Genomic DNA, 19767 nt, shown 5'->3' with positions numbered 1-19767 from the left:
CAAGATTTTAGGAAATATACAGGTATAATAATGTAACTTACATTTATTCCCAAGTCTGCAATACTTGATTGGCAGTTTTCAGATTTCATCTCTCCCGTCTCTAAGCTCTATCATAGCAGCTGTAAAAACTACAGGCTTATCTCTGGCCTCTTGGAGCTGCAGATGGTCATTGAGATGAAGGTAAAAAAATCACTGGGAGGGCTTCCCATCCAGAATAAAATGGCAAAGATATTGTACAAGAAAGTTCCTTCTCCTTGTTTCCCTTTCCTCCTGCCGCCCATTTTCTTGGAGACACAAAACCTGGAGGTGAGATAACCATCCCTGTCCATGAGACGAAAAGTATGAGGACAAAGTTGGTACAAGTAAGGAGGACAGGCAGGAAGAGCCTGGATCCTTCCTTGAAGAACATTATCTGAGCTTCTAAATGCATAGTTTGACAAATCTCTGGTTATAGGGTGATTTCAACAGACTGATGCTGGAATGTCCAGGATGTCCTGTCACCCTGCTTGACACAGCCTGTGGTTTCCTCAGGGTACACCCTAGGTCACTGGTGTGTTTCTGAGTTGTGTCATATGTCAGCTCCGAGAGCAGCCCAGGGAGTGAGGACAATGCACTTCTAGAAGGCAAAGGTAATGGACTATGAAGTAGGAGTAAGTTAATCCCTTTATTTTTTTTTTTAATTTTTTTTTTAGAGAGAGAGAGAACGCACTTGGTGGGGGCAGTTAGGGGAGAGGAAGAGGGAGAGAGAATCTGAAGCAGGCTCCATGCCCAGCGTGGGGCTTAATGCAGGGCTCTGTCTCATGAACCTGAGACCATGACTTGAGCCAAAAGTCAAGAGTGGGACACTTGACTGAGCTACCCAGGTGCTACCCTAAATTCCTTTAAATGTTGAATTTCATTAGGGTTTGCTCCTGATGCCCTTCTTCCTTTCATGCTTCTTTTTTTTTTTTTAAGACTTTATTTGAGAGGGAGCAAGAATAAGCAGGGGGAGGGGCAGACGGAGAGGGAGAAGTGTCCAGCAAAGTCCACAAAGAGCTTGATCTCAGCACCCTGAGACCATGACCTGAGCTGAAGTCAGATGCTTAACTAACTAGCCACCCAGGCGCCCCCTCATTTCTATGCTTTTATCACTTGCTGGAGACTCCTACATCTTTATTTCCAAACCTTTTCTGCCCCCTCCCAACGATTCCTGCTGCCTCCTTATTATCCGTACCTGGGTTTTGTGCAGTCATTTCAGACTCATTGTGTGCAGAAGGGAACTCATTAAATTGTTGTCTTTTCCCCTTCACGTTCCCTTTCTTATTCTCTCTTTATATTTTGACAACTATTTATTGCGCGCTGACTGGGCACCAGCACTGGTGATGCGAGGGCCTGGGCACCTGACATGGTTCTGCCCCTGCGTTCTCAGAGGGGCAGGCTGCCCTGGGACAAAGACGCACATGACAAGGACATATTTCATTCCAGGAGGACAAAGGGAGGGACACAGGGTGTTATCTGAGATTAGGGGAACTTTGTGTCTCCTTTGACAGAAATTTTACCCACCTGGTCACCCAGGCTAGAAAACTGGGCTTTGCTCTGTCCTTTCCCTCTGACCTTTCATTCACAACCAGCCACATCTCGCCTGTTTGGCCTTGTAAGTATTTCTCAGCCCAGATCCTCTCCCTTCCTTGTTAGCCTCGTGAGACCGTCTCCATCTTCCACGTGGTCCATGCATTACTCGTTGATGCCAGCCTTTGTTCAGTGTCCCCCTTGCCCTGCCCTCCACCCCATCCCTTCTCAGCCGGCCTCCAGTCAGCTTCCTCCAAAACCTCTACCAGACTGTGCTGCTTTTCTGCCTCAAGCTTTTCTACAGGGTTCCCTATTTATGTCAAAAACCAACCTACTTCTTAAAAAAATTAACTGATTTTAATCAGAAAAACTGGGCAGCAAGTACGAATTCCAAAATATCCCACTTCACCCACTACCCCCCCAACAGAATTTACTTTATTAACTTCTCACATGAGTTTGGTACATTTGTTATAATTGATGAATCAATATTGATTCATTATTATTCACAGAAGTCTATGGTTAACATTAGGGCTCACTCTTTTGTGTTGTATATCCTTTGTAATTTGTGGGACGCCTGGGTGGCTCAGTTGGTTGAGCAGCTGCCTTCGGCTCATCCTGGGATCGAGTCCCACATTGGGCTCCTTGCTCAGCGGGGAGCCTGCTTCTCCCTCTGCCTCTGCCTGCCATTCTGTCTGCCTGTGCTCGCTCTCTCTCTCTCTCTGATAAATAAAATCTTTAAAAAAAAAAAAGTTTTTGTACAAACACATGTGTCCATGAGTACAGAACCAATCAGAGTAGTTTCACTACCCTAAAAACCTTATTCTACCTATTCATGTCTCCCTCCCCCAAAACCTCTGTCAACCACCGATCATTTTCTATCTCTACAGGTTTGTCTTTTCCAGAGTGTCACAGTAAGAATGCTACAGTACGTGGTCTTCAGAATGGCTTCTTCCATCTAACAACATACATTTATATTTCTTCCAAGTCTTTTTTTAGCTTGATAGGTCATTTCTTTCTATTGCTGAGTAATAGTCCATTGTTGGATATTACACGGTTTATCTATTCACCTACTGAAGGACATCTCTGCTGCTTCGAAATGTGGGGAATTAGGAGTAAGACTGATTTACCTGGGCACGTGCAAGGTTTTGTATGAAATGAGTTTTCACTGGGGGAACTACCAAGGAGTATGATACCAGGACCATGTGGTAAAACTATGCTCAGCTCTGTAAGTAACTACCAGTCTATCTTCCAAAGGGACTGTACTATTTTACATTCACCCCAGCAATGAATGAGAGCTGCTTTGGCTCTAATTTCAGGCCAGCATTTGGTATGGTCAGTGTTTGGATTTTAGTCATCCTAATAGATGCATAGTGGTATCTCATTGTTTTAATTTGCAATTCCCTAATGACATTTAATGTTGAGCATATTTTGATCTGCTATTTGCCATCTTTGGTATCTGTTCAAGTGTTTTGTCCACTTTTTAATAGGGTTGTTTCCCTATTATGGAATTTTAAGTGTTCTTTGTAGAATTTGGTTACAAGTTCTTTACCAGATGAGTGTTTTGCAAATATATTCTTCCAGCCTATAGACTGTCATTTCATTCTCTTAATGGTGTATTTCACAGAACAGAGGTCTTTAATTTTTTAAGATTTATTTATTTATTTGAGAGAGAGACAGAGAGCACATATGTGAGAGAGCCCCAGTACAGGGCAAAGGGGAAGAAGAGGGGGAGGGCAGAGAGAGAGGGAGAAGCAGGCTCCCTGCTGAGCCGGAAACCTGGCACAGGGCTTGATCCCAGGACCTTTCAGAATAATTCTGTTGATATTCACAAAGTAACTTGTTAGGATTCTGATTGGGATTGTGATGAATCTATGGTTTAAGTTGCGAAGAACTGATATCTTAACAATGTGAGTCTTCTTGTCCGTGAATATGAACTATCTTTCCATTTATTTAGAACTTCTTTGATTTCTTTCATAAAAGTGTTGTGGTTTTCCTCATGTAAATTTTGTACATATTTTTATAATATGTATAATCCAACCCTATGTTTTCTACAAGAGACTTATTTTAGATTCAAAGACACAAAGAGGATGACAGTTAATGGATGAAAAATATATTCCATGCAAATAATAACCAAAAAAAAGATGGGTTTACTATTTTATTATAAGACAAAATTGATTATAAGTTAAAAAAGATTATAAGAGACAAAAAAGAATATTATTCACTTATAAATGCTTTAATTCATTAAGGGTATATAACAATTTTAAACATATACACATCTAATAGCATAGCCCCAAAATATGTGAAGTAAAAATGGACTGAACTGAAGGGGAATATCCAACTACAATGACAACTGGTTATTTTAATATCCCATTTCAATAATGGATAGAACAACCAGAAGGAGATCAATAAGGAAAGAGAGAACTATAAACCAATTAGATCTAAGGGACATAGAACATTTTACCCAACAATAGCAGAATATACATTTGTCTCAAGTACAAATAGAACATTCTCCAGAATAGACCATGTATTAGTTCAAAGATCAAATCTTAATAAATTTTAAAAGGATGAGATCATACAGAATATCTTTTCTGATCACAATGGAATGAAATTGAAAATCAGTAACAGAAGAAGAAGTGGTAAACTCACAAATATGTGGAAATTGAACAACATATGCTTAAGCAACCAATGGGTTGAAAAAGAAATCGCAATGGGAAATCAGAAAATATAATGAGACAAATGAAAATGAAAATACAATATACCCCAAATTATGAGACACAGCACAACAATGCTGGGGGGGGTAGATTAATAGCTGTAAATGCATATATTAACAGAGAAGAAAGATCTTAAATCAATCCTCTAACTATACACCTTAAACAATTAGAAAAATAAGAACTAAACCCAAAGATAACAGAAAGAAGGAAATAATAAAGATTACAGAGGAGATAAGTGAAATGGGAATAGAAAAATAGAAATAAATTAACAGATCCAAAATTTGGTCCTTTAAAAAGATCAATAAGATTTGTGGGCACAGAGTTGTTCGTAACATTCCTCTGTTATCATTTTAATGTCTGTGGGGTCAGTAGTAATGGCCTCTTTTTCATTTCAATTAGTCATTTCTGTCCTCTCTCTTTCTTGGAAAAGAGCCAGTAGCTAGGCTAGAGTTTATTGATTTTATAGATCATTTCAAAGAACCAGCTTTTGGTTTCCTTGATTTTCTGCATTAATCTCCTGTCTTCAATTTCACTGAAGAAACAGAGAAATCTCTGGCTCCAATTTTTAAAAATTTATTTTCTTCCATTTACTTGGGATTTAATTTGCTCTTTTCTAGTTTATTAAGATAGGACTTTGATGATAGGTTCTAGATCTTTTTTTTTCTAAACTATGCGTTCGATGTTATAAATGTCCCTCCAAGCACTGCTTTTGGGCATCCCACAGATATTAGTAAGTTGTATTTTCATTTTCATTTAGCTCAAAACATTTTTAAATTTCTTTTGAGACCTCTTCTTTCACCCATGTATTATTTAGAAGTATGTTGCTTAAGTTTTTACTCTTTGGGGGTTTTCCAGCTATCTCTCTGTTACTGGTTTCCAGTTTAATTCTATTGTGTTCTGAGAGCACACTGTCTGGTTTCTATTCTTAGAAATCTGCTGAGGTGTGTTTTATGCCCAAGAATGTGGTCTGTTTGGAGAATGTTCCACATGAGCTTGAGAACAATGTGTATTCTGCACTGGTTGTATGAAGTATTCTATAAATGTCCACAGATCCCCGTTGGTTGATAGTGCTGTTTAGTTTAACTCCACCCTCACTGCTTTTCTGCCTGCTGGATCTGTCTATGCCTGATAGAGGTGTGTTGGAGTCTCCACTCCACAGTGATTTGGCTTCTTTCTCCTGCAGTTCTATCAAATCTTGGCTCAGATATGTTGAGCCAAGATATGTTGAGCCCTATCTTTTGTTAGGGTCACTCACATTAAAAATTGTTACGTCTTCTTAGCGAATTGACTCCCTTTTCCTAATGTAATGCCCCTCTCTATAAATCTGATCATTTTCCTCGCCCTGCACTGGGCCACGGCAGGCTCAGGCCTCCGAAGGCTCTCCAACCCTTTGTGAAGGAATGGATCGTCCCTCTTTCTCTGAGGTTGTTTTAGATGACCTGCTGTCATCGACAGAGGAACAGCCAGGAACCAGCCATGAAATGCCAAGCGTCAGTGTCAGAATTCCGGGCCTTACCCGCGTCCACCACCACTCCCACAGTGGTCTTCGGCCTTGGCTTATACTCTTTACTTTCTGCAACGACCGCCTGCAGTTCTGCCCAGAGTCTATGGTCTTTTCACCCTCAGCGGCAACTTGCAAATGAATTTTTCGTCGTTCGAAGTCTCTCCTGGTGCTTCAAGACCTCTTACAGCTTGGCTGCCCTGCGTTCCCGGTCCCGGGAGCTGGGGCTCAGAGCTGCGACCGCGAGGTCATCCACATCCGGGCTCGGCGGGGTGCGGGGAGGCGAGGACCCGGCCTCGCGCGCGTCGTGGCGGTTAAGGGCATCGTAATACGTTACGAAACCTCCATTTAGAAAGTCAGTTACTCTGTGGATTTCCATCAGGAATCATTCAATTACTGCAGGACTGGATCTTATTTTGGGTACCTATCTCGCAATTTATTTAATATTGGGGAAAGAGGTTGAATTTTTAAAATGTATTCTTTTTATTAGAAAATTAAGAATAACTAATCACCCTTAATTTGTCCGCTAGTCCAGATTTGTGGGTGGCACCTTGATGTGATTTGCAGAGGCACTGAGGTCTTAAGGTGCTGGACGTGGGCTTAGACTTTGGAGCCAGACAGTCGGGTTTGAATTCTGGTCAGACGTTACTTGAGCTATCTTTAATGCCAGTTTCTTCCTCTTTCAAGGACGGCTGTCTGTGCAAAGGGCTGATAGGTCTTGGTGAGTAATAGTGATTTTCAAGTTAATCAGATGGTCACTCCAACTGAGCTGTTGCGCCGGATGGCCTTTCACTGTTGAAACAAACGGACACAGTCTTTGGTGCCTGCTATATCTAAGTTGGAAAGAATTCACCTCCTGAATGTTTACTAATATACATAAATAATACATGTCCTTCTGAAGAATTCAAAACATAAATATAATGAGAAAGAAGAAAGAAAAGGTAGTCTGAAGCAGTCTGAAAGCAGCACCCTAAATTAGCCAGAGGGTTCAGGGAGCCCAGTGGACCAGGGAGCCAGGGGGTCCCACTGTCTGGTGGGCAGACGCTCACTTGATCCCCTGTTTTTCAGTACAGCTTACTGCCTGCATGGGGGGCCTGGGGCCCAGAAATCCAGAGTTTCTGTGGATGAATGTCTCCAGAGAGTAAAGCTCCAGTCTCTGCCAGTGGGAGTGGAAAGGGGCTTCTCACCGCTCTTCAATCTCCCTTACTCCTTTCCTCTCATATAATGTAGTTAAGTCTATTCTTTCACACATTGACATAAAATCTACGTCAAAGCTTGTTTCTTTCCAGGAACAAAGAGAACCTGCCTTGCCTGGAACTTAAAATGTTTTCAGAAGAAAGTAGGACCTCTTCTTTTGCTAAACACTGGTTTGTCCCACTTTAAGAAAAGTGTCTCACTTTAAGAAAAGTGAGACACTTTTCTTAAAGTGGGACAAAGCTTGGGGTTTGTCCTGCCAGTGGCTGGGGCACCTGGGTGGCTCAGTGGGTTAAAGCCTCTGCCTTCGGCTCAGGTCGTGGTCCCAGGGTCCTGGGATCGAGTCGGCTTCCCCCTTTCTCTCTGCCTGCCTCTCTGCCTACCTGTGATCTCTGTCAAATAAATAAATAGAATCTTAAAAAAAAAAAAAAAGCTAAACCTTAAAAACTAAGAAAAAATTGTAAAGAAAATAAAATTTACCAAAGTTCTCACAGATGGTTACAAAAATAAATCTATAATCATTTTTATTTTTATTCCCCATTTCCTTCTGATAGGACTTAAAAGTACGTAAGTCCATTTATGTCTATAGACCAAATAGAATCAACCAATGTTAAGTATCAATTGTATTCAAATATAGTTGTTTATACCAGATTCTCTTGGGTATAAGTAACAGAAACTTATCTCAAACTAGCTAGAATTGAAAAGGTAATTTGCTTGAATATCTCTGAATTCTAAGGGTTAAGTCAACTCTAGAGAGAGCTGGATCTAGGTGGGGGTGTCAAATGGTATCGTCAGGATTTGAGTGTTTGTCCTATCACCAATATTGTTTTATGAAATTTTATATGCTGTTGACAATAATATTGAAACAAATATCTGAACAAGTGTTTTCATTTAAGGTAGTTCCCTCAAAGTAATTTTGCTCTTGGATTCTCCTTCTGGTAGTGTGGATTAGAGCCACAGAAGGAAATCAGTCTGGGAATTTTATAATCCTAGAACATTTTCTGGTCCCCATCTGATATCTTTTTTCTTTTTTTTTTTTAATAATTTTTTTAAAAGATTTTATTTATCTGACAGAGAGAGATCACAAGCAGGCAGAGAGGCAGGCAGAGAGAGAGAGGAGGAAGCAGGCCCCCTGCCGAGCACAGAGCCTGATGTGGGGCTCGATCCCAGCACTCTGGGATCATGACCTGAGCCGAAGGCAGAGGCCCCAACCCACTGAGCCACCCAGGTGCCCCTGATATCTTTTTTCTTATGGACATTTTTGTGTGTCTTCCTTAGTCTGCTCAGCATCTGCAGTCCCTTGTATGTTTGATATGTCCCCTGCCTTACTGGTCATAGTGGGAGGCTGCCCCCCCCCCATGGGGAGATGACAGTGACTAATGGTTGGTTCCCCAGATTCCCTTGTAGCTATCCCATGGTCAAGTGACTCACATGGACCTGGAAGCAGGAGCCCGTGACTCAGAGAAGTGGGGACTGGGAACCTCCACTTGGATTGAGTTCCTAGAGCAGTGGTGGCAGCAGGGCTGGGGTGGGATGGATGCAGGATGCAGGGCTGGAGAGCTGGATGGACCAAGCTGTAGAGCCTTTAGCTCCCTGCTGGAGGTGGGGCTGCCCGCCCTCGAAGAGCTGGGTCAGCTGGTCACGGGCACCGACCCTGGGCTCCATGGAACCTCGCTTTCCATGCACATTGGCAAGGTGGCAATCTACCCAAGATCATTATCATAAATTCCTTTCCTGTTGAGATCAATCCGAGTTGGTTTCTGTTGCTTACAGCAGAGACCGTGAACTGAGGGCCTTCTCTTCCTCTGTGTTACCTCGCCTTTCACTCTGTACTTCTTACTTTGCATTTTAGATGACTTCTTTTGGCTTCTGCTACTTGGATCTTCCAATATTAGCTGAAAGAGGGGGTCTGAGAGAAGAGATAGAAGAGGACAGAAGGTCACACTGGGCCTGGGAGGCAGAGAGAGCCAGGCCGGAGGAAATCACACCCTGCCGGCTAATCCCACAGGTACAAGCTGCCAGCCACAGGGATGCCCTCCTCCTCACCTTTCCCCACATGACCCTGGTGCTGTCCACCCTCACCACTCCCCTTGATGATGGCAGTATTTCCCCTACTTCCCTCCTGGTCCCCTAAACACTTTCCCAACGCAGGGATCCTGTTAAAACGTCAGTCAGCTTGGAGCACCTGGGTGGCTCAGTCGGTTAAGCGAAAGACTCTTGATTTCAGCTCAGGTTATGATCTCAGGGTTGTGAGATCCAGCCCCACATCAGGCTCTGCACTGGGCCTGGAGCCTGCTTAAGATTCTCTCTCTCCCTCTGCCTCTCCCCTGCTCCCTTGAAAAAACCCACCAACAAATCAGCTTATGTCAATTCTTTGTGAAAATTCCAATGTCTCCCCATTCCTCTCAGATTCAAAGTCTTACAGAGGCTTAAAGTTTCCCTTCCCCCCACCCTAACATTCTTTTTACTATGTGTTTGATCCTGAAGAAAAATAAAGTGCAGGAGGGATGCTAGGGTGGGGGGGTGGCTAGCTGAGGTACCCCTGGTCCCACCCCCTTCAGGAGCCATGCCATGCCCTCCTGGACCCATTGGAGCATCTGGATAGTTCCACAGGGCAGGAATAGTCAGTAGAGGGAAGAGGAGCCCAAGAGCTGAGCCTTATTTCTCAAGAACAGAAACCCAGAGAAATAAATTGAGGGATGCAGCGGCCAACACCAGCCAACACCCATAACCAACCATTCCTACACCAGCACTGAGGCCGGCAGACAGGGGCCACTTTGCCCTGCTTGTCCCCCGCCCAAGGATAGACCATGTTTTCAGGAAGGGCCAGCCGGGGAAACAGACTGATTAGGCAGGAGGGTGTGGCGAGAGGAGGTCACTGTGGTGGTACTAGAGAGCGTCCACATCAGTGCAAACCAAGGGGAAGAGGGTGATGGGCAGCGGATGCTTCCAGACAGTCTCAGCTCTTGCGGAGAATGCTCAGTGTTCCTGTTAGGAGGGAGTCAGCCCAGTGGACCCCAGCGGAGCCCTGCAGTCTGTCCCCTCAGCACTCAAGCCCTGGGGGGCTGTGGGGGAAGTGATGGCACAGGCTGGAGGAAGGGGACAAGTACCCCTCTCACAGCGCCGTGTGGAGAAGTGTCCGGCTCTGGGGAAGGAGGGGGACAGAGGGCTGGGGGTGGAAGGTCGCCACAGCGCCCCAGCCACACCTCTAATGCCCAGAGCCGGACCAGCCCACCCGCCCAGGGGCCTGAGGTCAGGGCAGGACCGGTTTCTGGTTTGCCAGGAGGGAAGACGAGGAGAAAGGGTAGGAGTGGAAGTCGGCCTGCGGAGGCCCTGAGAGGGCTCAGCCCCGGCCACCGGCAGGAGCCCCGCAGCTCGCGGTGGAGCAGGGAGGAAAGGTGGCCGCTGGCCCGACAGCCTCCAGCCCGCACCCGGGAGCCTTCCCTGTGCCCCGGGAAGCTTCCCTTCCCCCCACCCGCCCGGCCTTGGCTGCGGGAGCCCCTGCCTAACGCGGTGAGGTTGGCGACGGGGCGGCCCAGCTGGGCTCGCGCCGCCTCGTGTGCTCTCCCTGGCACTGTGTCTGTCCCCTTACAGGGCCGGCGGGAGCAGCGTCGCCGGCGGCGGTGTGGCCGTCCTCTCTCGTTCCCGGAATGTCGCGGAGGCACGGGCCCCTGTAGGGTGGAGCGGCGGCCGCCTCCAGCAGCAGCGCGGGGACCCGCGGAGCTGTCACCTCCGTCCTCCACCTGCCGCGCGTCCGCGGGCAGTTCCTCCCCTCGGTGGCCCCGGGGCGCTGGTGCCGTCCCTCGGCCTTTGACCTCAGGGTCATACAGGCTCCTCCCGGCCACCGGGGACAGAGATTCCGCCTGTGGCTGTGAACTGGAACTGCCCGAAGACGCTCCCGGGGACGCTGTAGGCACCGCCCTGGCCGCAGGGAGAGGCCCAGTCTCGCCGAGCGAGGAATCGCAGGGTCTGGCAGCCGCCGGACTGCCGGCAGGGGGCGCTCCCGGTGCACACGAGGGGCTCCGCCGCCCGCACAGGGTGCGTGTAAAGGGGAGGCCCCAGGGCCCTGCGGTGGGTCGAGCGCTGTGCCGGGCCGCCGTGGCTCCTCACAAGGGCTCTGCTGGGCGCCGCGCAGAGTCCTGAGCGGCCTTGGGTCTCTGGTTCAGGGGCCCGGGGTCGCTGGCAGAAGCAGGGGCCGTGCGCCGGGGTCCCTGCTGGCTTAGGCTGCCTTTGCCCTTCTGCCTGGAGGCCTGGCTGAGGCTGGCTCTCCCTCACAGTGAGGGATTCCTGCCCGGATCTGTGCTGCTGGAGAGGCTGGCGATGGCAGCGGGGACAGCAGGGCCTTCCCCTCAGGCCGGCAGGGGCCTGGCGAGCACAGGGGCTCTGCAGTCTCCCGGGCGTCAAGCAGGGCGTCCTTGGGAGCTGCGCAGCTCCTCCGAGCGGCCCTGGAGTAGCAGTTCGGGTGGGAAGGGCTTGTGGTTGGCGGAGACCCGGTGCCACCCCGGAGAGAGGCGTCTGCGGGGAGGGGAGCTGCGGGGGGTGGGTCAGCTGAAGGCCCAGGCTTCAGGGAGTGCCGCGCCCTCGGGTCTCTTAGAACGCAGGAGCAGGTGTGTGGCCTGTGAGTCCTAGATCTCTCCTTCCACGTGTGACCTGCCCCCCCCCCGCCCGCCCCCCTCCCCGCCCGCAGTCTGCCCAGGGTCCTTGTAGTCGCAGACTGGCTCCAGGACGGCCTTCGGGTCCTCGGGGTCATGACCCACAGCAATCCACGGAGCCTTCTCAGCATCCTCAACCTGCCTCTCTTGCTGGGATGGGAATGCGCACTTCTCACGCAGATTTCCAGGTTCGGTGGGTGAGAAGGGACTGGGCGATATTCTGCCTGGTACCGGGCCCCACAGCTCCTGGACCGTCTGTCCCTCAAAAGGCAGAGTGTGGACTCCCCCCTCCGGTTCTCCCCTGGGAGAGCTGGGGGCAGCCCAGCGGCACCACCACCGACGGTGTCGGGCTTGTTGGAAAAGGCGAATTTGTCGTTGAAGCCAGTTTGCAATCGTGATGTTCCCGCCAGCTTCCAATTGCAGGTTTTCTGCCTTCAAGTCCGGATGGGCAGCACGCCTCTGCTGACGATTTGCACGGAGGACACCGTCTGATGGAACTTGCCTCAGCCTCTTCCCTTTCCTGCCGCCGGGAGCCACTAGGTACTCGGCGCCCCCCCTCCGCCAGCTCCCTTCCTCGTGAGGCCGGGAGCTTCCTCAGCCTCGGCTCCTCCAGTATTTCCCTGTGTTGGGATCATCCTTCAGCGTCTTCATGATTCCTCTTTGGGTGGAAGTCTCTGGAGGCAGGAGGAGCTCTGTGGCGTCTCATCAGTGACCTTCATGGCCACCACTTCCCCGGGCAGGAGGTGCTGGGCCAGCCTCCCCACAGCTGAGCCATGCTTGCCAGTGGCCTCCAGGAGACCTTTGTCAGTACCAGTGAGTCTGTCCTCAGCAGAGGTGGCTGAGAGCCCCGCAGCCTCGTGGCCTCCCCGCTGCACTTGGAGTCAAGGTGACCTAAGGTCAGCTTACATTTGGGAAAAGCTGGGGAGAGGCTTGGTCCAAATCACCTCAAAAGAAAATCAGTTCAAAGTTCACCCAAGGAACTGATCTAATGGAATCAAAATACAGTGCTAGACAAAAAGCAAATATCAACAAACTAAAATATAATTGAGAAACAATAAAAAATGATTAAAGTAAAAAGAAAAGAAAAAAGAAAAAAAAAGGGGGGAAAAACAACCCAACAACCAAAATAGACCAAAGTGCCAAGGAGGAAACAAGCTAACCTTGGTCAAAGTCCTTCAGGTCACTGAAAAGCAGCTTCCTGAGCTTGAAGGAATGGCACCCTAGGCGCAGCTATATATAACCAATTCCATCGGTTGTTGGAGTTCTAGAACAATAGCTCTGTATGAGGTCATAGGAAGAAACAGACCTATCAACAGGTTGGGTGAGGATTTTCCACAGTGATCTTAACACTTTCTGGTCCCAAGTGACACCCTTTACTCTCTCAAAATTGAGACCCCCAAGAGCTTTTTGTTTATATGGGTTATAGCTACCGATATTTATCTTATTAGAAATTAAAACCTGCAGGATGCTTCAGTGCCTTTTAATTTCTAGACTGAAAAACTGGACTAATTTTGGCTCTTAAAGAGCATATAATGTCTATGTTGAAAATACTCAATCCTTTTTTTCTTTAAATGATCTCAAAATGATGCCACAACTTGCTGGCATCATGATCCTCTGTAAGAATGTTCTGTTGGATAAGATACAATAAGTCTCCTTATCAACATTCGTGATGCTGAGGGAAAGAGACTGTCCTCATATTTTCATTTCTTGATTACAGTTTTGCCCTGTTTCTTTGGAGTAGAGCCTCACCCAAGGAGCCAGAGAACTCACCATGCCAGTTTCAGCGTCCGGAACCCTAGAGGTTGCAGCTGTGAGCTGAGAAGGCACGTCTTCTTTCTTTTTCAGGCAACAATCCCCATGCTTGGTGTTGCTCTCATTCAGTGTGGGATGGGGGAGAGAGGAGTCTGTGTGGAGAACCTATCATGGCTCACCAGGAGGAGGGGGGAACCAAGATGCCCCTGAGTGATCTTTAAAAATCATTTTACTGAAGCATAGTACACAGAAAAGTGCACACATCATCAGCGTGTGGCCCGGTGGCTGTCCACACATCAAACACACGGACTTAACTAGCGTCCAGGTCAGGAAACAGGACGTCACCAGTCCGTCCTTAACCCCCATCCTCCTTTCCAGTTCCTTTCTCCGCAGTCGTGACCCACGATCTGTCTTCTGACAGCATAGATTAATTTTGCCTGTTTTTGAACTTTACATAAAGGGAATCACAGTATTCTTTGTGTCTGCTTCCTTTGCTCACTGTTTTTGTGAGTTTCATCTACCTGCTTGACTTTGTCATTCTAAATGTGGTGGAGTTGCCCCTGGTTTCTTCATTTTGCTGTTCCTGGGCGTTTGGGTCGTCCGCAGTTGTCTGAGGTTAAGAATGGTGCTGCTCTGAACATTCTCGTTCCAGTCTTTGGTGAACATTTACATGGTTTTCTGTTGGATAGTACCGAGAAATGGGACTGCTTGCCTAAAAGGTAGGCGTACCTTCAGTTTCAGTACACACCGCGATTTCTACCAATTTACACTCGCATCAGTACTAACTCCTAGTGTTGCTGCCTTTTAATTTTAACCTTTCTGTGGGTGTGTGGTGGTGTAGCATTGTGGTTTTAATTTGCATTTCCCTGATGATTAATGAAGTAGAGCACCTTTGCATATGCTCACTGGCCATTTTCTTTTCTGTGAAGTGCTAGTTCAAGTCCTCTGCCCATTTTCCTATTGGGTTGCTTGCATTTTTCTTACTGGTTTCTAAGTATTCTTATATAGTTTGGGTATAGATTCTTTGTCAGATATGGTCTTGTATGCAGTTCCTTTCCTCCCCACTCATCCCTGTTACTCTCTGATGCCATCTCCTGCTGTTTTACCCATTGATCATCCCTTTCCTGCCATTGGCTTCTTGTTCTTTGAACATGCTCTGCCAGGCACACTCTCACTTTACACTAGTTTCCACTTCTGCCTGGAATGTTCTTTCCCAGAAACCCACATGGATCTCTTCCCCATCTCCTTCAAGTCTTCGCTCCACCATCCCCTTCTTGGTGAAGCCTTCTCTGACTTACATATTTGGTCTCACAATACCCTTCATACATTGTATCTGCCACCTTTATCCAATCACTTTAAAAAACTTTCTACCAACAAACTTTTCAAACATACACAAAATTAGAATAGTATAAAGGCTTTTCCTCATGTATCTATTATTCAGCATCAATAATTAGCATCATTTTTACAATCTTATTTTGTCCATAAATACATCAGTCTGCATCTTTAATAAATAAGTACTTTTCTGGGGAGCAGTCACCACACCATTATCAAATTCAACAAAATTAATAGTATCATACAATGTTAGCCCATAATCAAATTTCTCAGTTGTCTCAGAAATGTCTTATTCTAGTTGATATGTTTGAATTAAGGTCCAAAATACGTACATTGCTTTAAACTGTTTCCATGGCAATATCACCAACCGAAGTACTATACATTTTACATATTTATTTGCTCATTGTCTATTTCTCCCAACTGAACATCAGCTTTAAGAGAGTAGGATTTTTGTTTTCTTCTTTGCTAATTCTTTAGCACCTTGTAGGCTTGAATAAATGTGGAATGAACGAATGAACAAAGTTGGCAGCATGGGCTCAATAGCCCAAAGAGTATGCTTTGTCACCTTGGTCAGATCTGTAACTTTCCAGCTCTAAAACTGGACAACTTCATGAACTTCAATTTTCTTATCTGTGAAATGGGCCCAATACCAACTTCACAGAATTGTTACGGCAATTAGACAAAGTATATGTACAGGGTCTGGCACCCAGTATGCTCTCAGTAAAGGTATTACATTAACTGTAACTGCCTTTATAGGGCACAAGCAGGTGATGGATATGTATAAGGAATTTGGCCTTGGCCAAAGAGGTCTGGCTTTTGTTCCTGGTTCCTGGGAGATAAACTTTAAACCCTTGGGATTTCCCAAGGGTTATTCATGGAAGGCTGTATACCCCACCCCTGATAGATTATGCTGAGGTGACTCACAGTAGGCTGCTTGGGCCAGGTGTAATGAACCTGACCTCCCTGGAGTGGGGTGGGGTGGGAATCTGAGCTCATATCTTATGGGCAATTAGTCACTCATATTTATGTAATAAGCTCCCAACAGAAAGTCTAGACACTGAAGCATGGCTGAGCTTCCTTGGTTGGCCAGACTCTGTGCATATGGCAACACACTGATAGCCATACCAGGAAGGTAATGCATTCTGAGGACAATGGAAGCTTCACACCTGGAACCTCTCAGACTCTACCCTATGTGTCTCTTCTATTGTATAATTTTGATCTGTATCTGTTCCCTCAAATAAACTGTAACTATGAATGTAATAGCTTTCAATGAGTTCTGTGTTTCCTTCAAGCAATTCTTCAACTTGAGGCTGGTTCTGGAAACCTGAACCCATAGTTGGTACCAAGGGAAGCAGGACACGTAGGTTCTAGTCCAGGCCCATGGACAGGCTGAACTAGGACGAGCCATTTGGCCTCAGTGGCCTCAGTTTGCTCATCGGTCACATGAGGAGGGTAAACCAAACAGTCCGTTGGTTCCTTTTAGCTTTGTTGTTAAATGAAATTCTTCTCAGGGAATCTATGTCTCTGTCTCTCACGCACAAACACACATAGTTTTGCAGAAACCAAGTCAAGTGAGAGGCCACAACCCCTTCACTGAAGACAACAAAAGACCATCTTCCTGGAGTAGTTGAGCTGATCTGATGAATTAACGAATGGCTTCCTCCCTGTTCCTGGAGAGTCAGCTGTGTTCACCTCCAGGGCTGGCAAAGGTTTGCAGATGCTGGGGCTGCCGGGCCATCGTGACTTTCTTCAAGTGCCTCCTGAGGCCCTGCACAGAGGATAGCTCCACGCTGACCCTCCCCGCTCCGCCCCCTTATCTTCTCTCTCCCAGGCTCCTGCTCGTGTTCCGCATCTCGCTTACAGCCTGGAGGGAAGGAGGGCACCCCGGGCTTCCCTGGGATCCCCCACTGCTCCAGAGCCAGGCAGTAAGTCTTTCATATTCTAACACCTGCTATCAATCCTTGAGCACTTATGGGCCAGGGAGAGTCTTTTCATAGTTCACATCATTTTATATTCAGAGCCCTGAGGGAGAGAGATTATTATCCTCATTTTACTGATGAGGAACCTAAGGCCAAAGTGGTTAAGCAACTTGCCCAAACACAGACACACAAGTAGATGTGAATTCAAGTCTGGTGCATCCCAATGTCTTAATCACTCATTCTGCTGTTTTTGGGGGGCCTCTTTGACAATGAGGTAGCAGACTCGAAGTTGGGGCTGGCATGGTATGGTAGATTGATTATGGCCCCAATGTTTCACCTCTCTGTATCCACATTTTGGGTAGCAACCTTCCATAATGACTTCCATAATGAGTTTGGCCTCCCCAAGTTGCTTTGGCCAATAGAGTGTGGTGGAAGTCACAGGTATGTTGATGTCACGCCTGTGTCTGCAGAGCTGTTAGGTTCGTGTGTGCTCTCTCAGGTGTCTCCCACCTCCTCCCAGAGAGGATAATGGAGCACATGGGAGGCAGCCCATCCTAAACCAATGTAAACCAGCTGCAAGGCTCGTGATCCATCCTAAACCAGCCTGCAAACCTGCCCAAAGTTGGGAAGAAACACAGCCACAATCAGCAGATCTCACAGCTGAGAACGGTTGCAGAAATGAGCCCCATCAAAAACAAAAGAACCACCCAAATGACCTCGGACTTCTGGGCAGTGATAAACTCTTACTATTTTAAGCCACGGAGTTGGGGTGATTGCTTATTTTGGAATAACTAAACTATGAGGAAAACTTGTTACAAGGCTCATCAATTTTTTAGAGCAGAGAGAACTTCTAAAATCCTTAGTTGCTCCGATTTCTTCTCTGGGCCCTTAACACTCCCCTTCCCCGTGTTCCTTTGTACCATATCTCCAACTCAAAAGTAACCCAGTCCTCAACCCACCCCACCCCCTGCCCTGCCTATGAGATGAATGTTCCAGCCTTTCTGTGCCCTACTTGTTAGCCTGCATGTCCTCCCTGCTCCACAGCAGCTTCTGCTCTCAGAAGCCCATGGTATGAGAGGTGCTTGGGTCTCACAGTCGGTTAACTGTCCAATGCTTGGTTTTAGCTCGGGTCGTGATCTCAGGGTTGTGAGATCAAGCCCTGCATCAGGCTCCGTGCTGAGCACCGAGTCTGCTTTGAATTCTCTCTTCCCCCGCTGCTCATGCTCTCTCTCTCAAATATATCTTTAAGGAAAAAAAAAGCCCACGGTATTTCTTTTTAAGGCAGAATAATAGACCACTGTATGTATATACCATATTTTCTTTATTCCTCTACTGATAGACATTTAAATGGACTCCATACATTGGCTGTTGTGAATAGTGCTGCAATGAACATGGGAGCACAGAAACCCCTTTGAGAGTCCACAGATGAGCCTGTGGACATTATGCTACGTGAAATGAACCAGTCACGTGCCCAGCTCAGTCAGTAGAGCACGTGACTCTCAATCTCAGGCTCATAAGTTCAAGCCCACATTTGGCATGGAGCCTACCTAAGAAAATAAAAACTATTACTTAAAAACAAAACAAAACAAAACAAAAAACACCCGTCACAGCACAAATCTTGAATGACTCCACTTACTGAGGTATCTTAAAAGTAGTAATAGAATCTGAGAGTGCGGGGGCGCTTACCAGAGGCTGGGACGGGCAGGGTACGGAATGAGGAGTTTTCGTTCAGTCAGTAATAATGTTTCACTTCTGCAAGCTGAATTAGTTCCAGAGCTGGGACATAGAGCTTGCCGTGTTACACACTTACAAATTTGTTAAGAGGGTAGATCCTGTGTTAAGAGTTCTTACCACAAAAGCAAAACAAAAGGACACAAGGTGATGGTAGGTCTATTACTTTGTGGTGACAGTTTTGTGGGTGTCCCCATATGACCACACTTATCAAGTTGTATATTAAATGTGAGCCACTTTTTTATATGTCAAATGCACCTCAATGGAGCTGTTACAAAAAAAAGAAAAAAATAGAAGCAGCAATGGCAAAACGGTGAAGCCAGTCGTTTGGGCAGGACTGCATGCTGTGGGCTTTGATTAAATTGGCCTGTTGGTTCATAGGAGACTGGTGAAGCTGGTTTCCCATTCTCTCCTCTTCCGTGTTGGGGAGAGAAGGGCAGCTGCTGCCGAGGATACCAGAGTTGGAGGAGCAGAAGCTTCGGAAGAAAGGTAAGTCCGTCGCTCCCTCCTGGCCTTTAAGTCTGTGCTATGGTTCAGGTCAGGCCTCTGGAGGCCTGGGGGAAGTAAGTACTGCTCTCGGGCAGGGAAAGTGGCCGGTGACCTAGGCCTCTGACTTAAGCCCTGCTTCCTCCCTGGACTGGTAGTCTCTCCCTTTCCTTCTGGGTCAAGGAACCACCACGGTCTTGGGAGGCACTTTGGCCACAGGTTCCAGAACTGTCAAACTGTTTTTTTTCTGAGAACTTTGAGCCCAAGCAGACAGTGACATCACACTTTAATAGGCGCCCTCTGGTTGCCGGTCTGTGAGGGAGCAGGGGCAGAGCAGCAAGGCCGGTCAGGAGGCCCAAGATGATGGCGCCTTAGACTGGACTTGAGCCAGGTGGGGCCGGCAGGGTGGTGAGATGGGGTTGGATTCTGGATGGAAGAGACGTATTCGGGGAGGAGAGCCAGAGGGATTTGCTGATGATAAGCTGTGGGAAGTAAAAGAAAAACTTCAAGATTTGGAGACTGAGCCACTGGAAAGGCAGAGAGATTAACAGTGCTGGGCGTGGGGGTAGGTGGATGGGGGGTGGGAGCTGAGACAAGGCGCTCCAACCGCTGCACTGGGAATCCGGAAATCAAAGCCCTGCTCCCAGTTTTGCCCCACGGGAGGCACAGCTCTTACTAATCATGCATGGATACCAGCCCTCTTCTAAGCACTTGACACACATCCTCCCCTTCTCAACACTGCAGCCCGAGAAGGCAGATTTCATCCCTGTCTTGCAGATGAACAGGAAACGGGCTCAAAGAGGTTAAGTGATACGTTGCCTGGGGGCACATAGCCCGAACTGCCAGAACTCAAACCCAGTGCGTCTCACTCCTAAGCCCGCACTCCCGAGCTGCATAACCTGCTGGGCTCTAATCAAGGGGGCTAGAGGTGAAGATTGTCC

At 47.2% G+C, this 19767-nt stretch overlaps 1 protein-coding gene across 1 annotated transcript; it reads left to right on the top strand.

Moving 5' to 3' along the window:
* Positions 1 to 6115: 6115 nt before the first annotated feature.
* Positions 6116 to 11931, top strand: LOC116573441. The gene is made up of 3 exons (XM_032313572.1): positions 6116 to 6180; positions 8807 to 8962; positions 10549 to 11931. Exons 2-3 carry the CDS (start codon positions 8807 to 8809, stop codon positions 11095 to 11097), a joined length of 705 nt encoding a protein of 234 aa, XP_032169463.1. The 5' UTR covers positions 6116 to 6180; the 3' UTR covers positions 11098 to 11931.
* Positions 11932 to 19767: the final 7836 nt, after the last annotated feature.

Source organism: Mustela erminea, chromosome 14 (assembly GCF_009829155.1).
Source record: "Mustela erminea isolate mMusErm1 chromosome 14, mMusErm1.Pri, whole genome shotgun sequence".
NCBI classification, from domain to species: domain Eukaryota; kingdom Metazoa; phylum Chordata; class Mammalia; order Carnivora; family Mustelidae; genus Mustela; species Mustela erminea.
Note: the sequence above shows the minus strand (reverse complement) of the source record. Positions and strands in the feature narration are given on the sequence as shown.